The sequence below is a fragment of the Phyllobates terribilis genome, unplaced genomic scaffold (genome assembly GCF_046119375.1).
Source record: "Phyllobates terribilis strain yellow unplaced genomic scaffold, ASM4611937v1 Scaffold_2__4_contigs__length_985480577, whole genome shotgun sequence".
NCBI lineage: Eukaryota > Metazoa > Chordata > Amphibia > Anura > Dendrobatidae > Phyllobates > Phyllobates terribilis.
This window is the reverse complement of record NW_027362762.1, coordinates 163273635-163295500: the sequence shown is the minus strand read 5'-3', so window position 1 is coordinate 163295500 and position 21866 is coordinate 163273635. Positions and strand designations below refer to the sequence as shown.

General features: G+C 40.9%; 1 protein-coding gene across 1 annotated transcript in view; it reads left to right on the top strand.

Moving 5' to 3' along the window:
* LOC141250679 (thiol S-methyltransferase TMT1A-like) overlaps positions 1-6415 on the top strand; it is a 35634-nt gene extending 29219 nt beyond the window's left edge. The window contains exon 2 of the mRNA XM_073670063.1: positions 6080-6415. Within this exon, the coding sequence (XP_073526164.1) occupies positions 6080-6319 (240 nt within the window). The 3' untranslated portion in view covers positions 6320-6415. The remainder of the gene's footprint in view (positions 1-6079) is intronic.
* Positions 6416-21866: the final 15451 nt, after the last annotated feature.

Genomic DNA, 21866 nt, shown 5'->3' with positions numbered 1-21866 from the left:
GGTGTCTATTAACGGGGTTGTTCGGGCTTATCACGAAATTCTGCAGTCACTCGATATGATTGTAGACTTATGATTCCTCACATCACATGCAGCGTGTACTGTGAGGATTTGCTGGTGTCGACGGCGAGATCGAGCGATCATGTGGTCATAAGTATATGATATGCATACTCCCAGCCACACGTGTAGTTGGAATGTAGCCAGACGTATGCATATCACATACATGACTGCTCGGTTTCGCCGCCAGCACCTGAGATTCCTAACATTGCGCAGTGCATACGATGTGAAGATTCACAAGTCTGCAGTCACATATATGGACAGCAAGTTCTTTTTACATAGGGATTTTAAGAATTGAGCAGGGAAAATTAAGGATAATCATGCTTGTTCTTTGTTGAGACCTTACCAGCTAGATTGCACAATTATAATTTATACAAATTTCTTGCATATTACTCAGCAAAAGGAAAACTTCCCATACATTTAATAATAGGCTTGCCATGGTGTCAATACAATGATTTATGAAGGTGATTAATTGGGGTAGGTTCACATATTATTTAAACACAACCTACGCATATGATATTATCCTAGGATAAGAAGATACGTATGCCAGATAAATAATAAAAAATAGACATTTTTATTGAAACAATTAAAATATAATAAAATACTTAAATGGAATCTGTCAGCAGGCTTTTGCTTTCTCATCTGAGAGAAGCTTGATGTAGGCAAAAGGATGCTGAATCCAACTATGAATCACTTATTACTGGGTGCAGCCGTTCTCACACAATCAGAGATTTTAGAATGAAGCTGAGAAAGCTAACCCTGCTCACACCAGGCGGTGTTTAACTCCATGTACAAAGTCTATAAACAGTGAGGCGCTTAGTTGCCGGACTAGTCCGGCTATGTTATTCTCTTGGTGATAAATCCTTCACAGTTAGTAAACTGCAGCACGCACTTTGACAAGTGACACATCCGTGAATTCTATGTTTCAGCCTCTATCTCCTGCTATCTTCAGGTCTATCCAGGTAACATTACGTTCATAATGTTGTATTGCTATGGTTGCCATATGCTATGTACAGTAGAAACCAGAATTTTACATACACTATATAAAACAGGAAAGGATTATTCTGATTTCATGTCAGTTATTGAGAAAAACATGAATATGTGTCTTTTTAAGTCAATTAGGATTACCATAATTTTTAATATTTGCCAAATGCCAGAATGATGAGAGAGAGAGAATTTTTTAAGGCATTTTTACTACTTACATACATTTCATTAGTATTTGGTACCATTGCCCTTAAACTGAATGACTTGGGTCAAACATTTGGGATATCCTTCCACAAGCTTCTCACAATAGTTGGTCGGAATTTGGGCCTATTCCTCCTGACAAAACAGGTGTAACTGATCCAGGTTTGTAGGTCGCCTTGCTCGCAGCCTTTTCAGCTTTGCCCATAAATTTTCAATAGGATTGAGATCAGGGCTTTGTGATGGCCACTCCAAAACATTGACTTTGTTATCCTTAAGCCACTTTGTTATCATTTTGGTAGTATGCTTCGGGTCATTGTCCATTTGGAAGATCCATTTGCGCCCAAACTTTAACTTCCTTGCTGATGTCTTGAGATGTTGCTTCAGTATTGCCACATACTCTTCTTTTCTCATGCCATCTATTTTGTGAAGTGCACCAACCAGTCCCTCCTGCAGCAAAACAATCCCACAACATGATGCTGCCACCCCTGTGTTTCACAGTTGGGATGGTGTTCTTAAGCTTCCAAGCTTCTCCCTTTTTCCTCCAAACGTAACAATGGTCATTTATGCCCAAAGATTTCAATTTTAGTTTCATCAGACCGCAGGACATGTCTCCAAAAATGTAAGTATTTGGTCCTGTGTGCATTTACAACCATTAATCTGCCTTTTTTTATGTTTCTTTTGGAGTAATGGCTTCTTCCTGGTAGAGTGGCCTTTCAGCCCATGTTGATACAGTACTTATTTCACTGTGGTTATTGACACAATCTTACCAGCTTCCGCCATCATCTTCACAAGGTCTTTTGCTTCTGTCCTTGGGTTGATATGCACATGTCAGACCAAAGCACGTTCATCAGTGGGGCACAGAACCCATTTCCTTCCTGTGCTGTATGATGGCTGGACATTCCCATCTTGTTTGTACTTGCGTATAATTGTTTATACAGATGAACGAGGCACCTTTAGGTATCTTGAAATTGTACCCAAGGATGAGCCAGACTTGTGCAAGACCACAATTCTCTTCTGATATCTTGCCCGATTTCTTTAAACTTTCCCATGATGTTACACAAAGAAGCAGTGTGTTTCAGGTGTGCATTAAAATACATCCACAGGTGTCTGTAATTAACTCAGATGTTGCCAAAAAAACTATCACAAGCTTCCAAACACATGACATCATCATATGGGCAGTCCATAATTGTTTAAAGGCATAGTAATCTTAGTGTATGTAAACAGTGTATCGGCGTACTCAGGAAAAATTGTACAACAAATTTTTGGATCCGTTTTTTCCTGTTACCCTTGTGAACAAAAAAAATTGGGGCTAAAAGTACATATTTGTGGGAAAATGTCGATTTTTTATTTTCACGGCTCTACATCATAAACTTCTGTGAAGCACCTGGGGATTCAAGGTGCTCACCACACATCTAGATACATTCCTTGAGAGGTCTAGTTTCCAAAATAGGGTCACTTGTGAGGGGTTTCCACTGTTTAGGCACATGAGGGGCTCTCCAAACGCGACATTCTCGATTCCAGACATTTTTGTGTTCAAAAAGTCAAATGGTGCTACTTCCCTTCCGAGCCCTGCTGTGTGCCCAAACAATAGTTTTCCCCCACATATGGGGTGTCGGCGTACTCAGGAGAAATTACATAATAAATATTGGGGTCCATTTTCTCCTGTTACCCTTGTGAAAATAAAAAAATTGGTACTAAAAGTACATTTTTGTGGGAAAATGTGTGATTTTATTTTTTTTATTTTCACGGCTTTACGTTATAAACTTCTGTGAAGCATCTGGGGGTTCAAGGTGCTCATCATACAACTAGATACATTCCTTGAGAGGTGTAGTTTCCAAAAGGTGGTAAATTGTGGGGGGTTTCTACTTTTTAGGCACATTAGGGGCTCTCCAAATGCAACATTGCATCCACGCTCGATTCCAGACATTTTTGTGTTCAAAAAGTCAAACGGTGCTCCTTCACTTCTGAGCCCTGCCATGCACCCAAGCAATAATTTTCCCCCACATATGGGGTATCGGCGTACTCAGGAGAAATTGCACAACAAATTTTGGGGTCAATTTTATCCTGTCATTCTTGTGAAAATAAAAAATTTGGGTCTAAAGTAAAATTTTTGTGAAAAAAGTAAAAATGTTCATTTTTTGCTTACACATTTAGTTCCTGTGAAGCACCTGAATGGTTAATAAACTTCTTGAATATGGTTTTGAGGACTTTGAAGGGTGCAGTTTTTAGGTGTCACTTTTGGGTATTTTCTGTCATATAGGCCCCACAAAGTCACTTACAAAATGGTTTTGTAAATTTTGCTGGAAAAATTAGAAATTGCTGAACAAATTTTAATCCTTATAACTTCCTAGTAAAAAAAATTAACTTTCAAAAATGATGCAGATGTAAAGTAGACATGTGGGAAATGTTATTTATTGACTGTTTTGTGTGACATAACTCTCTGGTTTAAAGACATACGATTTAAAAGTTTGAAAATTGCGAAATTTTCGTCAAATTTCCAATATTTTCACAAATAAGTCACATCGAACAAATTTTACTATTATCATGAAGTACAATATGTCACGAAAAAGCAATCTGAGAATCACTGGGATCCATTGCAGCGTTCCAAAGTTATTAAACTGACACTGGTCAGATTCCAAAAATTTGGCCTGGTCATTAAGGTCAAAATTGGCTCCGTCACTAAGGGGTTACTACACCTATAAACAATGCAAAGGAATAGTTACCATATGTATGTCCCCAAGGGACATTTGAGTCTCATATTGACACTGAGACCAAATAGGTTATTATTATCTATCTCTACAGCATTCACTGCTGTATAAAAACGCATGCAAAAAAACGCAAGCAAAACGCTAATAAAAATCTGCAATAATTTTTTGACCTCTGTTTTTTACTGATTTCATTGAAGTCAATGGGTGAAAAAAATACTGAAAAAACACTGAAAGAATTGACGTGCTGCAGATTTGAACCTGCACCAAATCTGCAAGTCACAAATAAGCAACGTGTTGGCATCAGGATTCCATTCAGGTTTTTGTGACAAATCTGCATGTAAAAAGAGGCAAAAAACGCAACATTTGCACATGGCCTAAATGTCTCCAAAATTATGTCTTGCTATACAATCAATAATCATTTGACAGCTATATTTTGATATGTTGGATAGGTTCCAGTCAATTTGGTCCCCTTGGCCGACCATGGTAGAAATACTTCTTTTGCCTGGCTTACTTTCTCCATTCTGTGTACAGTTGTTACTTTGATGGGTTGACTATTCAGGTTTACAGCTGATGGGCTCCATGTCTCTCCTTTCCCTTTCTTTTACTTTTTCGTTCATTTGTCCAATGAAGTCCTTTACTAAACAGCCAGATAGTCAAACCACAAAAGTCTCTTTATGCCTCAGATTTGAGCTGTTGTTCATTGATCTTGTGAGCAGTCTTCAGACTATCTTGCTTTCTTTCCCCCATTGATTTCCTTTTGTTGAGCGATGACTTGGTAAGCTTAGCATTACTAAATTGCAAGTCACCTTGTAAGTAAATCTGTACCAATAAATTGCTTTAGCTACTACTTTGCTGCTCACCATGTAATCCTTTTGCACTGTTTAAGCAGTTTACAAGTTACTACTTTTCTCTTTTAGTAGGTTTATGTCTTGGCCTGATTGTCCTTGTACATAATTTGCACATTTTTTTATATTCTTTTACTTTTGTTGTAAAAAAAAAGCTCAATAAAATTGCAATTTTTTTAAAAAAAAGTCATTTGAATTGTCTGTAAATACTGTGTATACGATTGTGAAATACGGTACAAAGTGACAACTGTAAGTTTATTATGTCACATATTTGATGTTTCAAAGGTGAGTTGTATGCAATGACTTTGGCTGGTTTTAAAGTGCAGGACAAGAATTCTAAACAACCCTTCCACCTCTGGTTTTCTCTTACTATGTGCACTGCAGTGAACATGCCTGTTATCTAATATTCATAGATTAATACAATATCACTGTTTAAGGTAGATTTTTACCCTATAACTGCAGACTTATGAATCCTCACATTGCGTCCACTGCGAGCTGTGAGTATTCTCCGGTGCCGGAAGTTAAGTGCCGACTAAATGGGCGCAGCCTCGCTCAATGCAAGTGTCTTGAACAAGGCTGGATACATTCTAGTAGGAATTGTACATTCTATTAGCATGCAAATTGCATTCTTGCAGTCGTATGTCCGCCCACTTCCGGCGCAAGAGACTCTAGTGCATGTAATGTGAAGAGTTACAAGTCTGCAGTCACATAGTCACATAACTTAAGACTGGGCAATCCCTTTAATATGATCAATTTGTGCCCATAGAATACCATGTTAATGACAGAATTTTACCTGTTTACACAGGAAGAGGTGGTGCCGATAACGGTGATTTTTATGCCTACTTTAAAGTCATCCACCTGATGAACGCATGTTTTTTAATTGTTCATCTAGTGATTGCCAGCCTGTTTAGATAGGTATCCTATCAACGCTCGGTCTCAGATTGTCGTATCATCTAAATAGGTTTTAATGATTGTTTGAGATAAGCAAAATTATATCCATAGATTAAAGGAAAAAAATCAATTCCTTTGTTGTTTTTTCAATATTTTCAAGCCTAGCTTCCATGTTTACTTGGGCGTCTTTTATACCAGAGATCAGGAAAGGAAGAACACTGAACTGGTTATCATAACCAATTAGTGTCCGATGAAATTAGTCTATAATAGTTTTAAAAGGAGCTCAGTTCTGTTATCCCACAAATTATATCATAATATGTCTATACAACTATGTTGGGTTTTCTATTTAATGTCCTATAAAAAAAAAAATACTTACGTTTCTTTCTTACATTGTAGGGTGGAGCTTTTTACTTCATAGAACACGTGGCCGACATAGATGAATCCAGCTGGATTAGTTTTTTTCAGAAAGCGCTGAATCCGTCCTGGAAGTTGATTTTTGATGGATGTAGCGTAAGAAAGACCACATGGAAAGACCTGGAGAATGCAAAATTCTCAGAGTTGAACCTGCGTCACATAACTGCCCCCATATCTATGACTCTTGTTAAACCTCATATTATTGGATATGCTGTGAAATAAATACATAAATAAGGTCACTCTGGTTAAGCTTTTATTCATTTACACAATTTTTCCATTGACAACATTGTTACAAATAAATTAGTATTATTCAATGCATGTCTTCTTCTTCTTTAAATATTATGATTGACATATTTTATTGTATTCTGTAGATTACAATATTGCTCTACTTATTATTTTAACCTGATTGCTAATCAAAATAGCAATGTTTGATTTTTTGGGGGGGGGGGTGAGGGGGTGAATGTTTTATTTTCTATCTTTTACTACTATTATAATCTTTGGCACTTATTGAATTTTAATAACATTTTGGATAGCAATGTAATAAAGATTAAGTATTATTGATATGATGCAAATTTATTATTTCAAATACCTTTGTGCATATGTAGCACCCTGAGGATTCGGCTGCTACAGGGGTATTACACCTCAAGCCAGAGGTGTGATATTCCACTCCCGGGTAAGGATGGAGTGTGGAACTGAGCTCAGTAGGCTGCATGCACTACATACATCCCATTTCCGGGGAACAGACCGATGGTACTCCCACTAGAGAAATGTGCAGGTACGACAGTGTCTGTTCCTGGCTGGAGTGGGAGGGGGGTGGAACATCCCAGTAGTGTAGGGGCAGATAGGGGGAGCAGTCTGGGTAGTGCTAGGAGCTCATTGGGTGCTGGTCACCTGAGCTCACACATAGAGGGAGTATATAAGGTGGGAACCATCTTAGATCAGGGTCAGTCTTTTGCAGAGTGAGGTCAGTCTGTCAGAGCAGAGGAGAAGAGCAGCTCCAAGGCCAAGAAAGAGAGAGAGAGAGGAGAAAGAAAGACCCAGAGGGGGAGAAAGAAGGAACTCCAAGAGCCCAAATTAGACCAGAGGGTGAAGAGTTGGCAACAGGGTACCGGATCCCAAGCTGGCAGAGGCTACAGCACACCTTAGCCAGGAACCGGAGGTCGTGGGCAGGATCTGCCACGATCACCCACTAAATCCACCCGGAAGGCAGACCAGGAATAGGGTCAGGGAACCCAGAGACAAGGGTTTACCACCAAGAGGCCCGAGGGAGCCGGACATAGGTGGATCCCTGGTGGGGAAGGCCAGAGAAGAGGACAGGACAGAAAGGGAGCTCAGGACCACGCTCCAGAATCACCTGGGGGTTGGCTGAGTCCAGGACCTGGTGGACGCAGCACGGCTCGGGTGGTCACTTAAGGCCGGAGTGACCAGAACAACTGCAGTAAGTAAACAAACCCTGAACTGCACAGCCCGACTCTGCGTCTCATTTCCATCCCCGCTGCACCACCACAACCCCCATCCTCTGCAACTGACCCCCTGAGGCTATACCCCTCCCGTTGGGGGTTATACTACCTAAGCTGCACACACATCACCAGCCTCAGTGGACCCTGCTGCAGCGGCGGCCTTTTGACCGCAAATCAACGGGTGGCGTAGTCGACACAAAAGAACATCTAGTAATATCATAAGGACTGCCACACACTGAGCTTGACACCCTGGGCACGGACCGGGTCACAGCCACTCGGAGACTACAACCCCCATCTGATCCGGCTCCGGGTATCCCTAACAACACTGGCCCAGGGGGCGCGTCACATAAATAAAGCAGTTTAAGGTTTTTCTTTCAAATAATAGATTTTGGCTGTGATTCATCAAAGCTTTAACTGCAGAAAACTGCTTTGAAAAGTTGTAGACTCAGTTGCGCAAACATTTTGCAACTTTTGCCATTTTTATGCCAGTTTGAAGCAGTTCCACCTCAATGGGTGGAGCTAAGAAGGGCCTGGGATGGGGCGTGGCTATAACCACCCATAAAATTCTGCAAGAGTGACTGTTTTTTACCCCAGAAATGCTACTCCGGTGTCTATTACAGAATCCTACAAAAATGATGTACTGAACGAACCATGGTAAAAAGATAAATCTTTATTAGAAAATGACAACATACATGTTATTAAATGTTGGAGGTGATTACATGATCTCTAAATAAATATGGCAACACAGCTGATGTAAAACAAGTATACCGGGACCTTTACACCAAAATGAGTAATGTATAATCATGTGACAAATAGATCATAGTGTCTATGGTTCCAGTACCACACAGTTAGATGCTGTCAACAATGGTATACATCATACTAGAAAAAAGGTAAAAAAATAATAGCGATAGATATAATTACCTCCTGCAGAGTGTGATGCCAGACCTGGAAGCGCGTTTCGATGAATAGCTTTCTTCTGGGGATGGCACCTCTTTAGAGGTACCTCTTTATATTGTACCATAGTCAGTTATATCTTAGGAAATAAACGTAGGTAATGTAACCCAAATGAGGATAGGTTGAGAAGAAAAACCAGAGTGATTGGAGAAGGAGCCACCCGAAGGTAGGAAGCCCTCCTAATGTGTACTTATCCAATGACTCGGGAACTAGCAGACCTCCAGTATGAGCCCACAGTGCGAATAGGCACTCATTGCAGTGACAAAAGGGGGCAGAGTCATTCCCTGAGCACGTCATGAGTGATGGTCCGGTCACAGGACCCAGGTCGCCACCCACACAGTCATTTGAGCGCGAACCGGGTCGCCACCCACGCGATCTCTGACTGCAGTAGCATTTCTGGTGCATTTCTTTTCAAACAACTCTGCTGATGAAAATATCTCAATATTTAAATGCCTCCCAGAGGTCTTATGACTTTATGTCTTTATGTGTAATTATCATGCATTATCATGCATGAAATGATCTCGATGGTCCAGATGGATGGAGTGGAGGATGGCTGGTTGATGGACACCCCATGCAAACACGGCTACGGCGCAAACAAGGAGGAGGTGGAGTAATGTTTTGGGCTGGAATCATGGGGAGACAGATTGTCGGCCCTTTTAGGATCCCTGAAGGGGTAAAGATGAACTCCATAATGTATGTTGAGTTTCTCAAACAGCACTTCCTTCCATGGTTCAAGAAGAAGAACCGTGCATTCCGCAGCAAGATCATTTTCATGCATGATAATGCCCCGTCTCATGCTGCACATAACACATCTGCATCTCTGGCTGCTATGGGCATAAAAGGGGACAAACTTATGGTGTGGCACCCATGCTCCCCTGACCTCAACCCCATTGAGAACCTCTGGAGCATCATCAAAAGGAGTGTCTATGATGGCGGGAGGCAGTTCACATCTAAGCAACAGCTCTGGGAGGGTATTCTGTCCTCATGCAAAACAATTAAAGCAGAAACCATCCAAAACCTGACAAATTCAATGGACGAGAGAGTTCAGAAGCTCCTTTTGAACAAGGGGTCCTATGTGCAAATGTAACATCACCTAGAATAAAGTTTTGAGTTGAAAACTGTTTGATTTCAGCTTGTAATAACCTGCTAATGCTTAGAATTTCAAAAATGACCATTTTTTTGTTCGTAATTAAAATGAAAAGGTTGAAAACTCTGCTGTGCATAATAATTTGGAACATGCATTTTGAGTGCAGTTTGAGTTTTTTATTTTTTTAAAAATATACTGTTATCATAGGCAGTTTGTACAAAAACCTTTCAATTGTCCTCTAATAGTTATTTGACTGGAAAATTACAATGACTGCAATTCATATAGGTAATTTGGGAAAATCTGAGAAAATATTATTTGCATAATAATTTGGAACACAGTGTAGATCTTGGAATGACAATAAGTTCCACAATTGGATGTATTTAAATAAAATGTTCCTGTGCTGAGATAATCTTATTAATGTGCCCCTGCTGTGTACTGTGTAATGACTGTGTCTGATCGTGCAGGAACATGGTCTGATCATACCACATCTCCTGGGCACGCAAGGAAGCAAATGAGTATACAGACATTACAGCAGGAAATTGCAGCTGATTCTTTCTTTGAAGTAAAACATTATTTAAAAACAGGCAGTGAAATGTTTTACCTCACAAAAAGAATCAGCTGTGATCTGTGCTGTAACATCTGTATACTCTTTTATATCCTCCCCTGCCCAGGAGTTGTGGTAAGATCAGACCGTGTTCCATACACGGTGAGATACAATCATTACACAGGGGAACATTTATAAGATTATCTCAGCACAGGAACATTTATTTAAGCACATCCAATTGTGGGACTTATTATTATTCCAAGGTCTACTGATTAAAATGAAGTTTCGTTCGTGGGAAAACCCCTTTACAGTCAGGAGTTAGACTTGGCTATTCTAAAACTTTACCGTTATTCTTTTTTAACAATTCTTTGCATGCTTTGGGTCATTGTTTTGCTGCATGACTCAGGTTCTCATGGGATTCAGCTCATGGACAGATGTCTTGACATTTTCCTTTAGAATTAGATACAAAATTCGGAATTAATTGTTCCATCAATTATGGCAAATTGTCCTGCCTAAGATGCAGGAGAGCAGGCCCAAACGGTGATACTACCCCCACCGTGTTTTACAAACATAATATTTTTTATTTAATCCAAAACTCTAAATTTGTGTCTTATCCATCCACAAAACATTGTTCCAATTTCCATCGGGCATATCTAGGTAATTTTCAGCAAACTGTAAAATTTCAACTAGGCTGCAATGATCTTTTTTCAAGAGCAGTGTGTTCTCCTGATTGCAGACTCATGAGCATTATAGGATGGTCCGATACCTATAATGCTCTTTATAAATATGTCTTTAATCCCTAGTCACTTTGGTAATTAGTTTTATTATAAAATTCCATACCATTCCTCCTATACAGCTATTCCTTTAATGTGCTTCTTTTCTATACTTCATATGACGTTTAGTTTGAGGGGAGTCACTCCTCTACAGATTCAATCATCCTCCCATGAAACAGGATGTCATCAGAGGACGGTGCTGCGGTCACTTACAACAGCTGTGTCACAAAGATGTCCTATTTTGGGGGGAAAGATAGAGAAGTGATGTCACACAAGGTGAGGGAAGGAACAAGTGTACAACAATGGGAAGAGGGAGGAAGGGAGCCCAACAACTAGGAAAAGGGGAAGTGGAGACCCCTAGGCAGATCTAATATCAGGCCCCACTGTAACTAAAGACAACAAGGTATACAAACAAAGGGGATACACTTAGCTTGAGAAGACACCAGAGAGATAATGCCAACTGTCCTCCAAGGGGAGTCCAAGAAGAAACTAGCCGACGACTAGTACTCCAGACATGGATCGAGGAACATAGAACTATCATCGGTGACTCTCTGGAGACACTGAGAGTTTTTACCTACAAAGCAAGGGTGTGTCAACTAACAGCAGGAGGTGGAGGTCATGCTGGGTCCTAAAGGAAGCAGTGTATCACTACACTACAGAGATGAGAGAATCAAGAAGTCGTCTGCAATGCCAAGCGCAGTGACCTTCTACAGCCGGATCCAGAAGGACTGTCTGTCACACTTGATACACCCGTGACAAGGGACCGCATCTTCAATGGCCACCGCCACACTTCATCTGTGACCGCCACTCGCATCTTCAGTGGGTGTTGCCATATTTCTATCTCCGCCACCTGCTTTCTCAATGGCCGTTAAAGTCCTTTTTCCTATCACTGCTGTCTCTTTCCCTTAAATTAAGCATCATTAGGGGATGGTGATAGAAGTAGAGTGAGTGACACCAGCACCACCCCACAGATTTTTGCAACCACCCACAAACGAATAGTCATTAGGGGTGGTGATAGAAGCAGGATGATTGACACCAGCACCACCCCGTGATGACAATTTGTAGGCAATGATAAACGTTGTGGGGCAGCGCTGTTTTCGCTCACCCTGTTTCTATCTCTGATAGAAGCAAAGACTATGGCGGTGGCCACTGAAGATGCAGGCAGCGGGCACAGAAGAAGCCACTAAAGCACCGGTCACTTTTCCATCGCTCTTCCCCCCCAATCTTCTTGAAACAGAACACTATCAGGGGACGGCAGTGACAGAAGCTGTGATAACTGTCCATAGTGCCGCCCACTGATGACGCCCTGTTTCAGGGGGGTGATAGAAGCTGTGGGGAAGGGACTGCAGGGCCATCTCCTGTGACGTCCAGTTTGAAACTCAAGCAAAACATCACAGGAAATAAAGAAAAAAAATTAGAGTGGCAGACAATTTTATAATAACGTAAAATACAAAAGTGGTTATGGCATAAAGATACATACTTATAAAGGGCATTATAGGTATTGGATCACCCCTTAAACATTAGCTACTGTGAGAGAAGAATTTAATTGCTTTGAGGGTTTCCTGGGTTTCTTTGTAACCTTGTGACTATTATACACCTTAGTCTTGAAGTGATCTTTGTTGGTCGGCCACTCCTGGGAGAGTAATAGTGGCCTGAATTTCCTCCATTTGTACACATTCAGTATAACTGTGGATTGCTGTAGACCAAACTCTTTACAGATGGTTTTTATAGCCTTTTCCAGCTTGATGAGCCTCAACAATTTTTCTACTGATGTACTCTTAAATCTCATTTATTTGTGTCATAATACAATTCCACAAACATGTTGTGAAGATCAGACTATTATAGATCCCTGTTCTTTAAATCAGGGTTCCCCAACTCCAGTCCTCAAGGACCACCAACAGGTCATGTTTTCAGGATTTCCTTACTATTACCCAGGTGATAATTCCATCACCTTCACAGGCAATAATTCCATCACCTGTGCAATACTAAGGAAGTCCTGAAAACATGATCTGTTGGTGGGTCTTGAGGACTGGAGTTGGGGAACACTGCTTGAAATAAAACAGATAAACCACTTACACCTAATTGTTTGTCCCCTAAAAACATTGAATATCTGGATCTTACTCTCTCAAGTGAAGGAAATCATAATATCACAGAGATTTTGTTCAAGAAAGTCGACTGCAATAGCCTAATGAAATACATTTTTTAAAAAAAGTTGCGACTTGGTATAAAATGTAAAGAAAACAAGAATGCATAGATTTGGAAATCTTTTATAGCTATTGTGAGGCAGTGATGGGAGTCCTATATGAGGGTCATTACGTGTCTCCCAGGATGTGTTTGGAGACATACTATACCCGATGGAGAGCTTTGTAATTACAGCCACAGCTGTGGTTACAAAGCAAAATAATAAAAGTAAGTGTGGACTGGGTCAAACTAGTTGACCAACTCAGATTAAGAAAACCTGTCATGAGCTTTTATTTTTTGAAAGATCTGTAGGAAGGTAGTGGGATGGATCTTTCCCTCCAGTTCTGGTCTTGCAAGTGGCCCATGGACAGTAATGTCATCCCATGGACACCAACACATATTAATGGTAGTGGATTATGCTACTCGGTACCCGGAGGCAATTCCTCTTCGTCATACCTCGTCAAAACGTATTGCCCAGAAGCTGTTTTCCAGGTTTTGCCGCCTTGGACTACCTAAGGAGAGCCTTACATATCAAGGGACTCCTTTTTAGTCCAAGGTGACAAAGGAATTGTGCAAACTGCTCCAGATCAAGCAGATGCTCACATCGGTGTACCACCCACAGACAGATGGTCTAGTGGAGAGATTTAGCAAAACACTAAAATCTGTGTTAAAAAAATTGTATCCAAAGATGGGAAGGATTGCGATATATTGCTGCCATATTTAATGTTTGCCGTCCGGGAGGTACCGCAGTCCTTAAAAGGGTTCTCTCGATTCAAACTATTATATGGCAGACATCCCAGGGGCCTGCTGGACATTGCCAAAGTGACATAGGAACAGGAGCCTACTCCACATAAAAGTGTTATAGAACACGTTGCGAGTATGCAAGACCCGATCGCGCCCGTGACGCCTATTGTAAAGGAACACCTAGTGGATGCCAAGCCAGTGCAGAGCTGAGCGTACAATGGAAAGGTCACAGTCAGGTCCTTTAAACAAGTGGATCAAGCATTGGTTTTTGTGCGCACCGCAGAAACTAAGTTCATGGCCAAGTGACAAGTCTGGGAAAAAGTGGGGGAGGTGAATTACAGGGTATATCAGCTCGGGAAGAGGAAACCCGAGCAAATATACCATGTAAATCTATTAAAGATATGGAAAGACCGGGAATGTATGGTTACAGACACGACTCTGATCGTATCTCCTTTGGACCCTCCGACACCGGCCCTGGAGGAGGCCGGGAACGAGTTAAAGATTTGTAACACTCCATCGAAACAGCAGAGACGGGAGACTCAAAAATTAGTGCTGCAGAATACGGACATATTCTCGGAACTTCCCAGTCAAACATCTGTGATCCGATATGACATTGTCACCGAGCCTCAGGCAAGGGTACGAAAGAAACTGTACTGTGTGCCGGAGGCAACCCATCACAATGGAGGTGAAAAAAATGCTCCAGCTAGGAGTAATTGAGGAGTCCAGGAGTGAGTGTACTGATTCCAAACTAAGATGGATCGTTACGGTTTTGTAATGATTTTTTGAAATTGAGTGAGGTGTAAAAATTTGACCTTTATCCAATGTCCTGGGTGGATGAGCTGATTGAGAGACTGGGACAGGCCCAGTACTTTACAACGTTTGATCTAACCCAGGGTTACTGGCAGGTGCCTCTGACAGAGTCTGCAAAAGAAAAGACCACCTTCTTTATGCCAGAAGGTCTCTATCACTATGTTGTCTTGCCTTTTGGGTTACATGGTGCCCCGGCCACATTTCAGATGTTGATGGACATAGTTTTAGAGCCCCATCAAAAGTATGCATGATATAATCATATATAGTAGCCATTGGCATAGCCACTTGTCCCAGGTGCAAGCGGTGGTACATTCGCTCAGAGCCGCGGGCTTTGACGGCAAACCCCAAAAAAGTGCATTGGGTATTACAGATGATTTATACCTAATTTTGCCAGGAGATCGGCACCTTTGACCGAACTCTTAAAGTGAAGAAAATCGGTCATGGTTCGGTGGAACCCTTAGGCGGAGGAAGCATTCCAGTCCATCCAGTTTTATCATTGAAACGAATGCCTCTGAAGTAGGCCAGTCACCTACTTGAGTAGGAAACTTACCCTGGCAGAGAAAAATTATAGCGTAGTGAAGAAGTGCTTGGCTATTAAGTGGGCCTTGGAGTCTCTACCCTATGACTTGCTGGGGCAACAGTTCCGCCTGGTAATGGACCATTCACCCCTTGTCTGGATGAGAAATGCCAAGGAGAGGAATACTCAGGTCACAAATGTTTTTTGTGGTTACAACACTTTAATTTAATGGTGGAACATCAAGCTGGGAGGTGGCAAGGAAATGCAGATACCCTGTCACGGGCACCCTGTATGGTAACAGGTGTTCAACCTCTCAAGTTTGAACAGATGGGGGTATGTGAGGCAGTGATGGGAGTCATATATGAGGGTCATTACGTGTCCCCCAGGATGTGCTTAGAGACATACTATACCCGCTGGAGAGCGTTGTAATCATAGCCACAGCTGTGGTTACAACGCAAAATAAAAGAGATCTGGGTAGAGCCAACACAGCACTTGTGATTCCTACAGGAGTGCAGGTGCAAGAGACCTAGGTAAAACCGACATAGCACACAAGATTCCTACGGTGGTGCAGGCGCCCACGGCACTGAACTGTATACGGACGTTACCAGCTGCGATCCGGATGTGTTTTGTTTGTAAAATTGGCAAATAAAGTCTTTATGTTGAACTTACCTGGGTCACTGCCTCGCTACCTTACTGGTGGGAAAGCCGCTGCTTTACACTATATTTTACTCACAACAGAACATAGAACACAGATCAGAAAGTGATCGTTAGACATTTTTCCATTTCATTTGAAAAAATTAACTCATTTAGAAATTGATGGCAGTAATACAACTCAAAAAAGTTGAGAGACAGGTCCATGTCTACAATTGTGTAGCATCCCCTCTTCTTTTTACAACAGTATGGGAAGTCTAGGAAGTGAGGAGACCCATTGCTGGAGTATTGCAAGAGGAATATTGTCCATTCTTGTTTTATGTAGGATTCTCGCTGCTCCACACTCCTGTGTCGTCTTTGCCAGATTTTTCTTTTCATAATATGCCAAATTTTTTCTACTAGTGAAAGATATTAGACAGCAGGCGGCCAATTCACCTCCCAAACTCTTCTGCAAAGCTATGCAGGTATGATGGATGCAGTATGTGGTTTAGCATTGTCTTGATGAAATATACAAGGCCTTCCCTGATAAAGACATTGTTTGGATGAGAGAATATGTTGTTCTAAAACTTCTATATAATGATCATCATTAATAGTGCCGTTCAAGATGTGTAAGTTGCCATAGGCATTAATACAACCCCATACCATTAGAGATGCAGGCTTTTCAAAACTGTGTGCTGATAACAAGCTGGACAGTGTCTCTCCTCTTGACTCTGTAGGACATAAATAAAATTTCACATTTTGATTCATTTGACCACAAAACAGTTTTCCATTTTGCCTCAGACCATTTAAAATGAACTTTGTCCCAGAGAAGACAGCAGCGTTTCTGGATTTTGTTGATACTGTAGGTCCTGACTCCATGATGACTTTTCACAGCCACAGCTTGTCTGTGCAGACTTCCTTCTTCTCCGGTCTCCTGCAGCACATCCCGACACAGTGTCCTGAAAGAAAGTCATTATAATGCTCATAATTAAAAAATAACCACCCATACTGTGCCCTAAATAAGTCCTATGTTGTGCCCCTAAATAAAGAACTGCTCCCTGCACAATATTCTCTCCTATAAAATTTTCCCACCACAGCATCTCCCCTTATAAACTAGAATGCCACACTATCCTCCCTTATAAATTAGACCCACCACACGTTCCTCAATTATGAACTATGATCTACACATTGTCTCCAACTCATGCTGCCCCCTCTTCGCACTGTTCCACCTCATTCTGCCCCTTTTCATACTGAGCCCTACAAGCTGGTCCTTCTCCATACTGAGTCCTCGATGTTGCTCCTTCTCCATACTGATCACCCATATTGCCCTTTCTCCCCATGTTATCCCTTCTCCATACTGAGCACCCACACTACCCTACTTATAATATAGAGACTCCCACGCTACCCCTCTCCATCTGCAGCGTGGTGTGATGATCTTATCTCACTGCAGCTACATCAGCAGCATTAGAATTCTGCAGCACGATGGAGACAGCACAGGCCCCGACCACTGACCTCAGCGCTGACGATCTAGCCAATTATTTCAAAGAAAAAATTGACCATATCCGACAGGAAATTTTCTCCCAATCCCCAAATGTTATGCATGCTCCTCCCTCCCACATTGCATCTTGCTCACTTTCTGACTTCGAACCGGTCATGGAAGAAGAAGTGACCAGGCTCCTTGCTTCCTCTTGCCCTACCACCTGCACCAGTGACCCTATTCCCTCACATTTCCTTAAGTCCCTTTCTCCAGCTGTCACCACTCACTTAACTAAAATGTTCAATTTCTCCCTCTCATCTGGTAATTTTCCCTCCTCTTTTAAACATGCCAGCATACATCCATTACTTAACAAAACATCCCTCGACCAGAACTGTGAGGCTAATACAGACCTGTTTCCAATCTTCCCTTTATCTCTACACTCCTGGAACGCTTGGTCCACTCTCGTTTAATCCGCTATCTCTCAGATAACTCTTTTCTTGATCCTTTACAATCTGGTTTCTGCTCTTTACATTCTACTGAAACTGCACTCACTAAAGTCTCTAATGATCTACTAACAGCTAAATATAATGGTCACTACTCCCTGCTAATTCTCCTGGATCTCTCCGCAGCATTCAACACTGTGGATCACCAGCTCCTGCTCACTATGCTCCACTCTATTGGCCTCAAGGACACTGTTCTCTCATTGTTCTCCTCCTACCTCTCTGACCGCCCCTTCACTGTATCTTTTGCTGGCTCCTCTTCCTCTCCCCTTCCCCTTATTGTCGGGGTTCCTCAAGGATCAGTCCTAGGGCCCCTTCTTTTCTCCTTATACACCGCTCCTATTGGACAAACAATCAGCAGATTTGGTTTTCAGTACCATCTCTATGCTGATGACACCCAATTATACACCTCTTCTCCAGACATCACCCCTGCATTATTACAAAATACCAGTGATTGTCTTTCCGCTCTCTAACACTATGTCCTCCCTCTATCTAAAATTGAATCTGTCTAAAACTGAACTACTCGTATTTTCTCCCTTCACTAACCTACCTGTCCTCGATATTTCAGTTCCTGTTTGTGGCTCCACCATTACCCCCCAGCAACACACCTGCTGTCTTGGGGTCATATTTGATTCAGATCTTTCCTTCACTCCTCACATCAGATCACTCGCTTGTTCGTGTCATCTACACCTCAAAAACATCTCTAGAATCAGAACTTTTCTTATCTTTGACTCGGTAAAAACTCTTACTGTAGCTCTTATTCATTCTGGACTACTGCAACTCTCTACTAATCGGTCTCCCTCTTACTAAACTCTCCCCTCTCCAATCCATCCTGAACGCAGCAGCCATGATCATATTCCTCGCCAACCACTACACTGATGCCGCTTCCCTGTGCCAGTCATTGCACTGGTTGCCCATCCAATACAGAGTTAAATATAAACTTATCACTCTTACCCACAAAGCTCTCCACGATTCAGCACCACTCTACATCTCCTCAACTCATCTCAGTCTATCACAATTCCCGTGCCCTCCGTTCTGCTAATAACTTACAACTAAAATCCTCCGTAATCCGAACCTCCCACTCCCATCTCCAGGATTTCACGAGTGCTGCGCCAATTCTTTGGAATGCACTACCCAGGACAATTCGATTAATCCCCAATACCCACAGTTTTAAGCATACCCTAAAACCGAATTTCTTTATCACCTTAACACACTTATCGAACTGTCCCAGCTTGGCACATATTGAAATTTTCTTTAAAATCATGTTCATACCTTCCATGCACTGAATAGCCTCTGTCTATACTGTACACATATTGGCTGGTGACCAGTTCATGTAGTGTTATGTACTTACCCTATTTAGCATATTATGGCTGTATTATACAATATTTGTACATTTTACCTTTTGTGTCGCCCCTATTTCCTCATAGACTGTAAGCTTGTGAGCAGGGCCCTCACTCCTTTTAATATCTGAGTTATGCTTATTCTGTAATGTCTTTTTGTTTGTTCAAGCCCCCTAAAATTGTAAAGTGCTGCGGAATATCTAAAAATAAAAAATGATTATAATTATTAAGGTTGTTTGTCTTCATTTACAAAGACATGTTTGCATACCTGTCTTTTATACCTAAAGAAGAGGATTGTTTCCCTGAAACATGTTATTTAAAACAATAAAGTCTGCACACTGTATTCTGAGCACTGGATACTGGAAATATTTTTCTTATAGTTATTCTGTTTTATGCACAATTTTAATAACCTAACCGCTGCATCTATTAAATCTCCAGCATCTCTCCATCTGAAGGCGGTTTCCTGGAAGACACCTGCTACTGATTATACCAAAAACTACAACAAAAGTGAATATACGGTACTTGTTGTGACTCTAACACCACAAGGTGAGAATACTGTTGTGTGTACAATATTACTCTATGTGGTGCTCTGTCTTTTCATTTCAGTTGCTTAGAGTTCAAAAATTGCTGACACTCCTTCTTCTCTACAATTTTGATCCAAAAAACGCATTTTTTAAAAAAATCCCAGAACTGCTTGAAATCTTGTGACTTTTGGTGCTTTTTCACCAGTCTCAGCCAGCTTTGCTAAAGTGGATGGAACTGGGTCAGACAAGACGAGACTAGATCGGACTAGGTACCCCATCAAATTCTTCAAATGGTGCCTGCTAATTGTAAGATACATTCATTGATAGGCAGATGCCTCTTAATGAATGAATTTGGTGCATCTTACTTCAGAGCAGCATTCAGTAAAAATGGCGTGCAAAACGCCAGTCGTAATGCATTGACACCATAGTTTCAAGATACAGAATTTTCAGCATTTTTTGTGTGTTTTAGTACATCATTTTTCTGTCATTTTAATTGTGTTTTTACCAAAAGTCACGTGATTGAAAAATCATGTGATTCCTAGCTTTTCCTTAGAACTCCATTATTTCCAATGTGAAAAACACTACATGAAACACACCATATTAGTCATATTAAAGCATGATTTTTTTTGAAGAATTAAATAACAGGCAGAGAATTTGATAAAAAAAGAAAAACACAAACACAAAAAGTAAATGAAACCACAATCAGAAACAAAAAAAGCCACAAAATAAGCAATATATGTATTGCACTTAATATTTCTCTTTTGTCAGCATTAGTTCCCTTTTGAAAGCATCATTTTTGGGACCCAATAAAACATTTGCACCAAAAGCACAACTTCATTAATTAAAAAAATTAATACATAAATATAAACGCTGTGTGCAAAGGTTTTCTGATTTTATGCAAATCGTGCTCAAAGCGTTTTCCAATGTACTCTTGTGAAAAATCTTATCAGACTTTTCATGCTTAAAAACCCTGCACAATGTCAATGTCAGCACTGTAATAATGTAACCCGATATTGAGCAGCTGCAATTGGCATGTAGGTTAAAAGTTACATGTTCCAAATCCTCCACTCACCATGACTTTACATTTTCCCAGTGAAGTACAGAACTTTTTTTTTTCCATGTGGTTAAAGTTTTTGCAGTTCTTTAGTTTATTTTTACATCCAGTGTTTATTTTCTTACATTCCTTAACTTACAGACAATTTTCTAGAATGTTTTTAAGGCTTCATTCAGATCGCCATTTTTCACGTATGTGTTTTATCCTTGTTTATAGTCCGTGGTGCTGTTCAAATGCCAGTGTTTTTTGGCCTGCAAAAAGATCACGGAGATATCTCCCTGTGTGACCCGAGTCACAGATCAAAGTCACCCATACAAGGCAATGGGTCAGTGAAAATCAGAGACAGCATGTGGATGGCATCAGTGTACAATCCCTGTGCTGTAGGTGATTAATATTGTAATGGACAGGAGAAGCTAAGAATTTGTGTTTTTCTGGCATATACGAGAAATTACTGATGGTAAAAACTAACGTTGACCAAACGCTGATGAAAAGCAGTTAGTTGGTTTTCACGTTGGAAAAAAAAACGACTGTCTGTGTTCGACCTTAGGCTTTATTCACACATCAGTATTTTTGATCAGTATTTCATCATTATTTGTATGCCAAAACCAGGAGAGTCCCCAGAACACAGCAGGAGTCAATCTTTTAATTATAGTTTTTCTCTGTAAAACCATGTACACACGTTGAGTATTTGGTGAGTATTTTACATCAGTATTTATAAGCTAAAATCAGGAGTGGAACAATCAAAGGAAAAGTATCATAGAAACACGTCACCACTTCTGTATTTATCACCCACTCCTGGTTTTGGCTTACAAATACAGAGGTTAAAAACTCACCAAATACTCAACGTGTGCACGTGGCCTGAGTTCCACTCTTGTTTTTGGCAAATACTGATGGAAAATACTGACCAAATGCTGAACGTGTGAATGTGACCTTATGAGCATAAACCATCACCTGAGGTGTCTGATAGTGGCCCCAGGACACATATACGCTGACTTGCTGTGTTTTCGTACTGTGAGATTCTGGCAGACATGGGACATGACATAGAATCTCCATTAAGATTGGAATAATCAGTATTTTCTGACGATTGATGCTCTTTGAACCTTTGCATCATCAGTTACTATATTATTGTGGAACAGTAATTATCTGTGATACTATATTGCCTCTATGGCAGGTT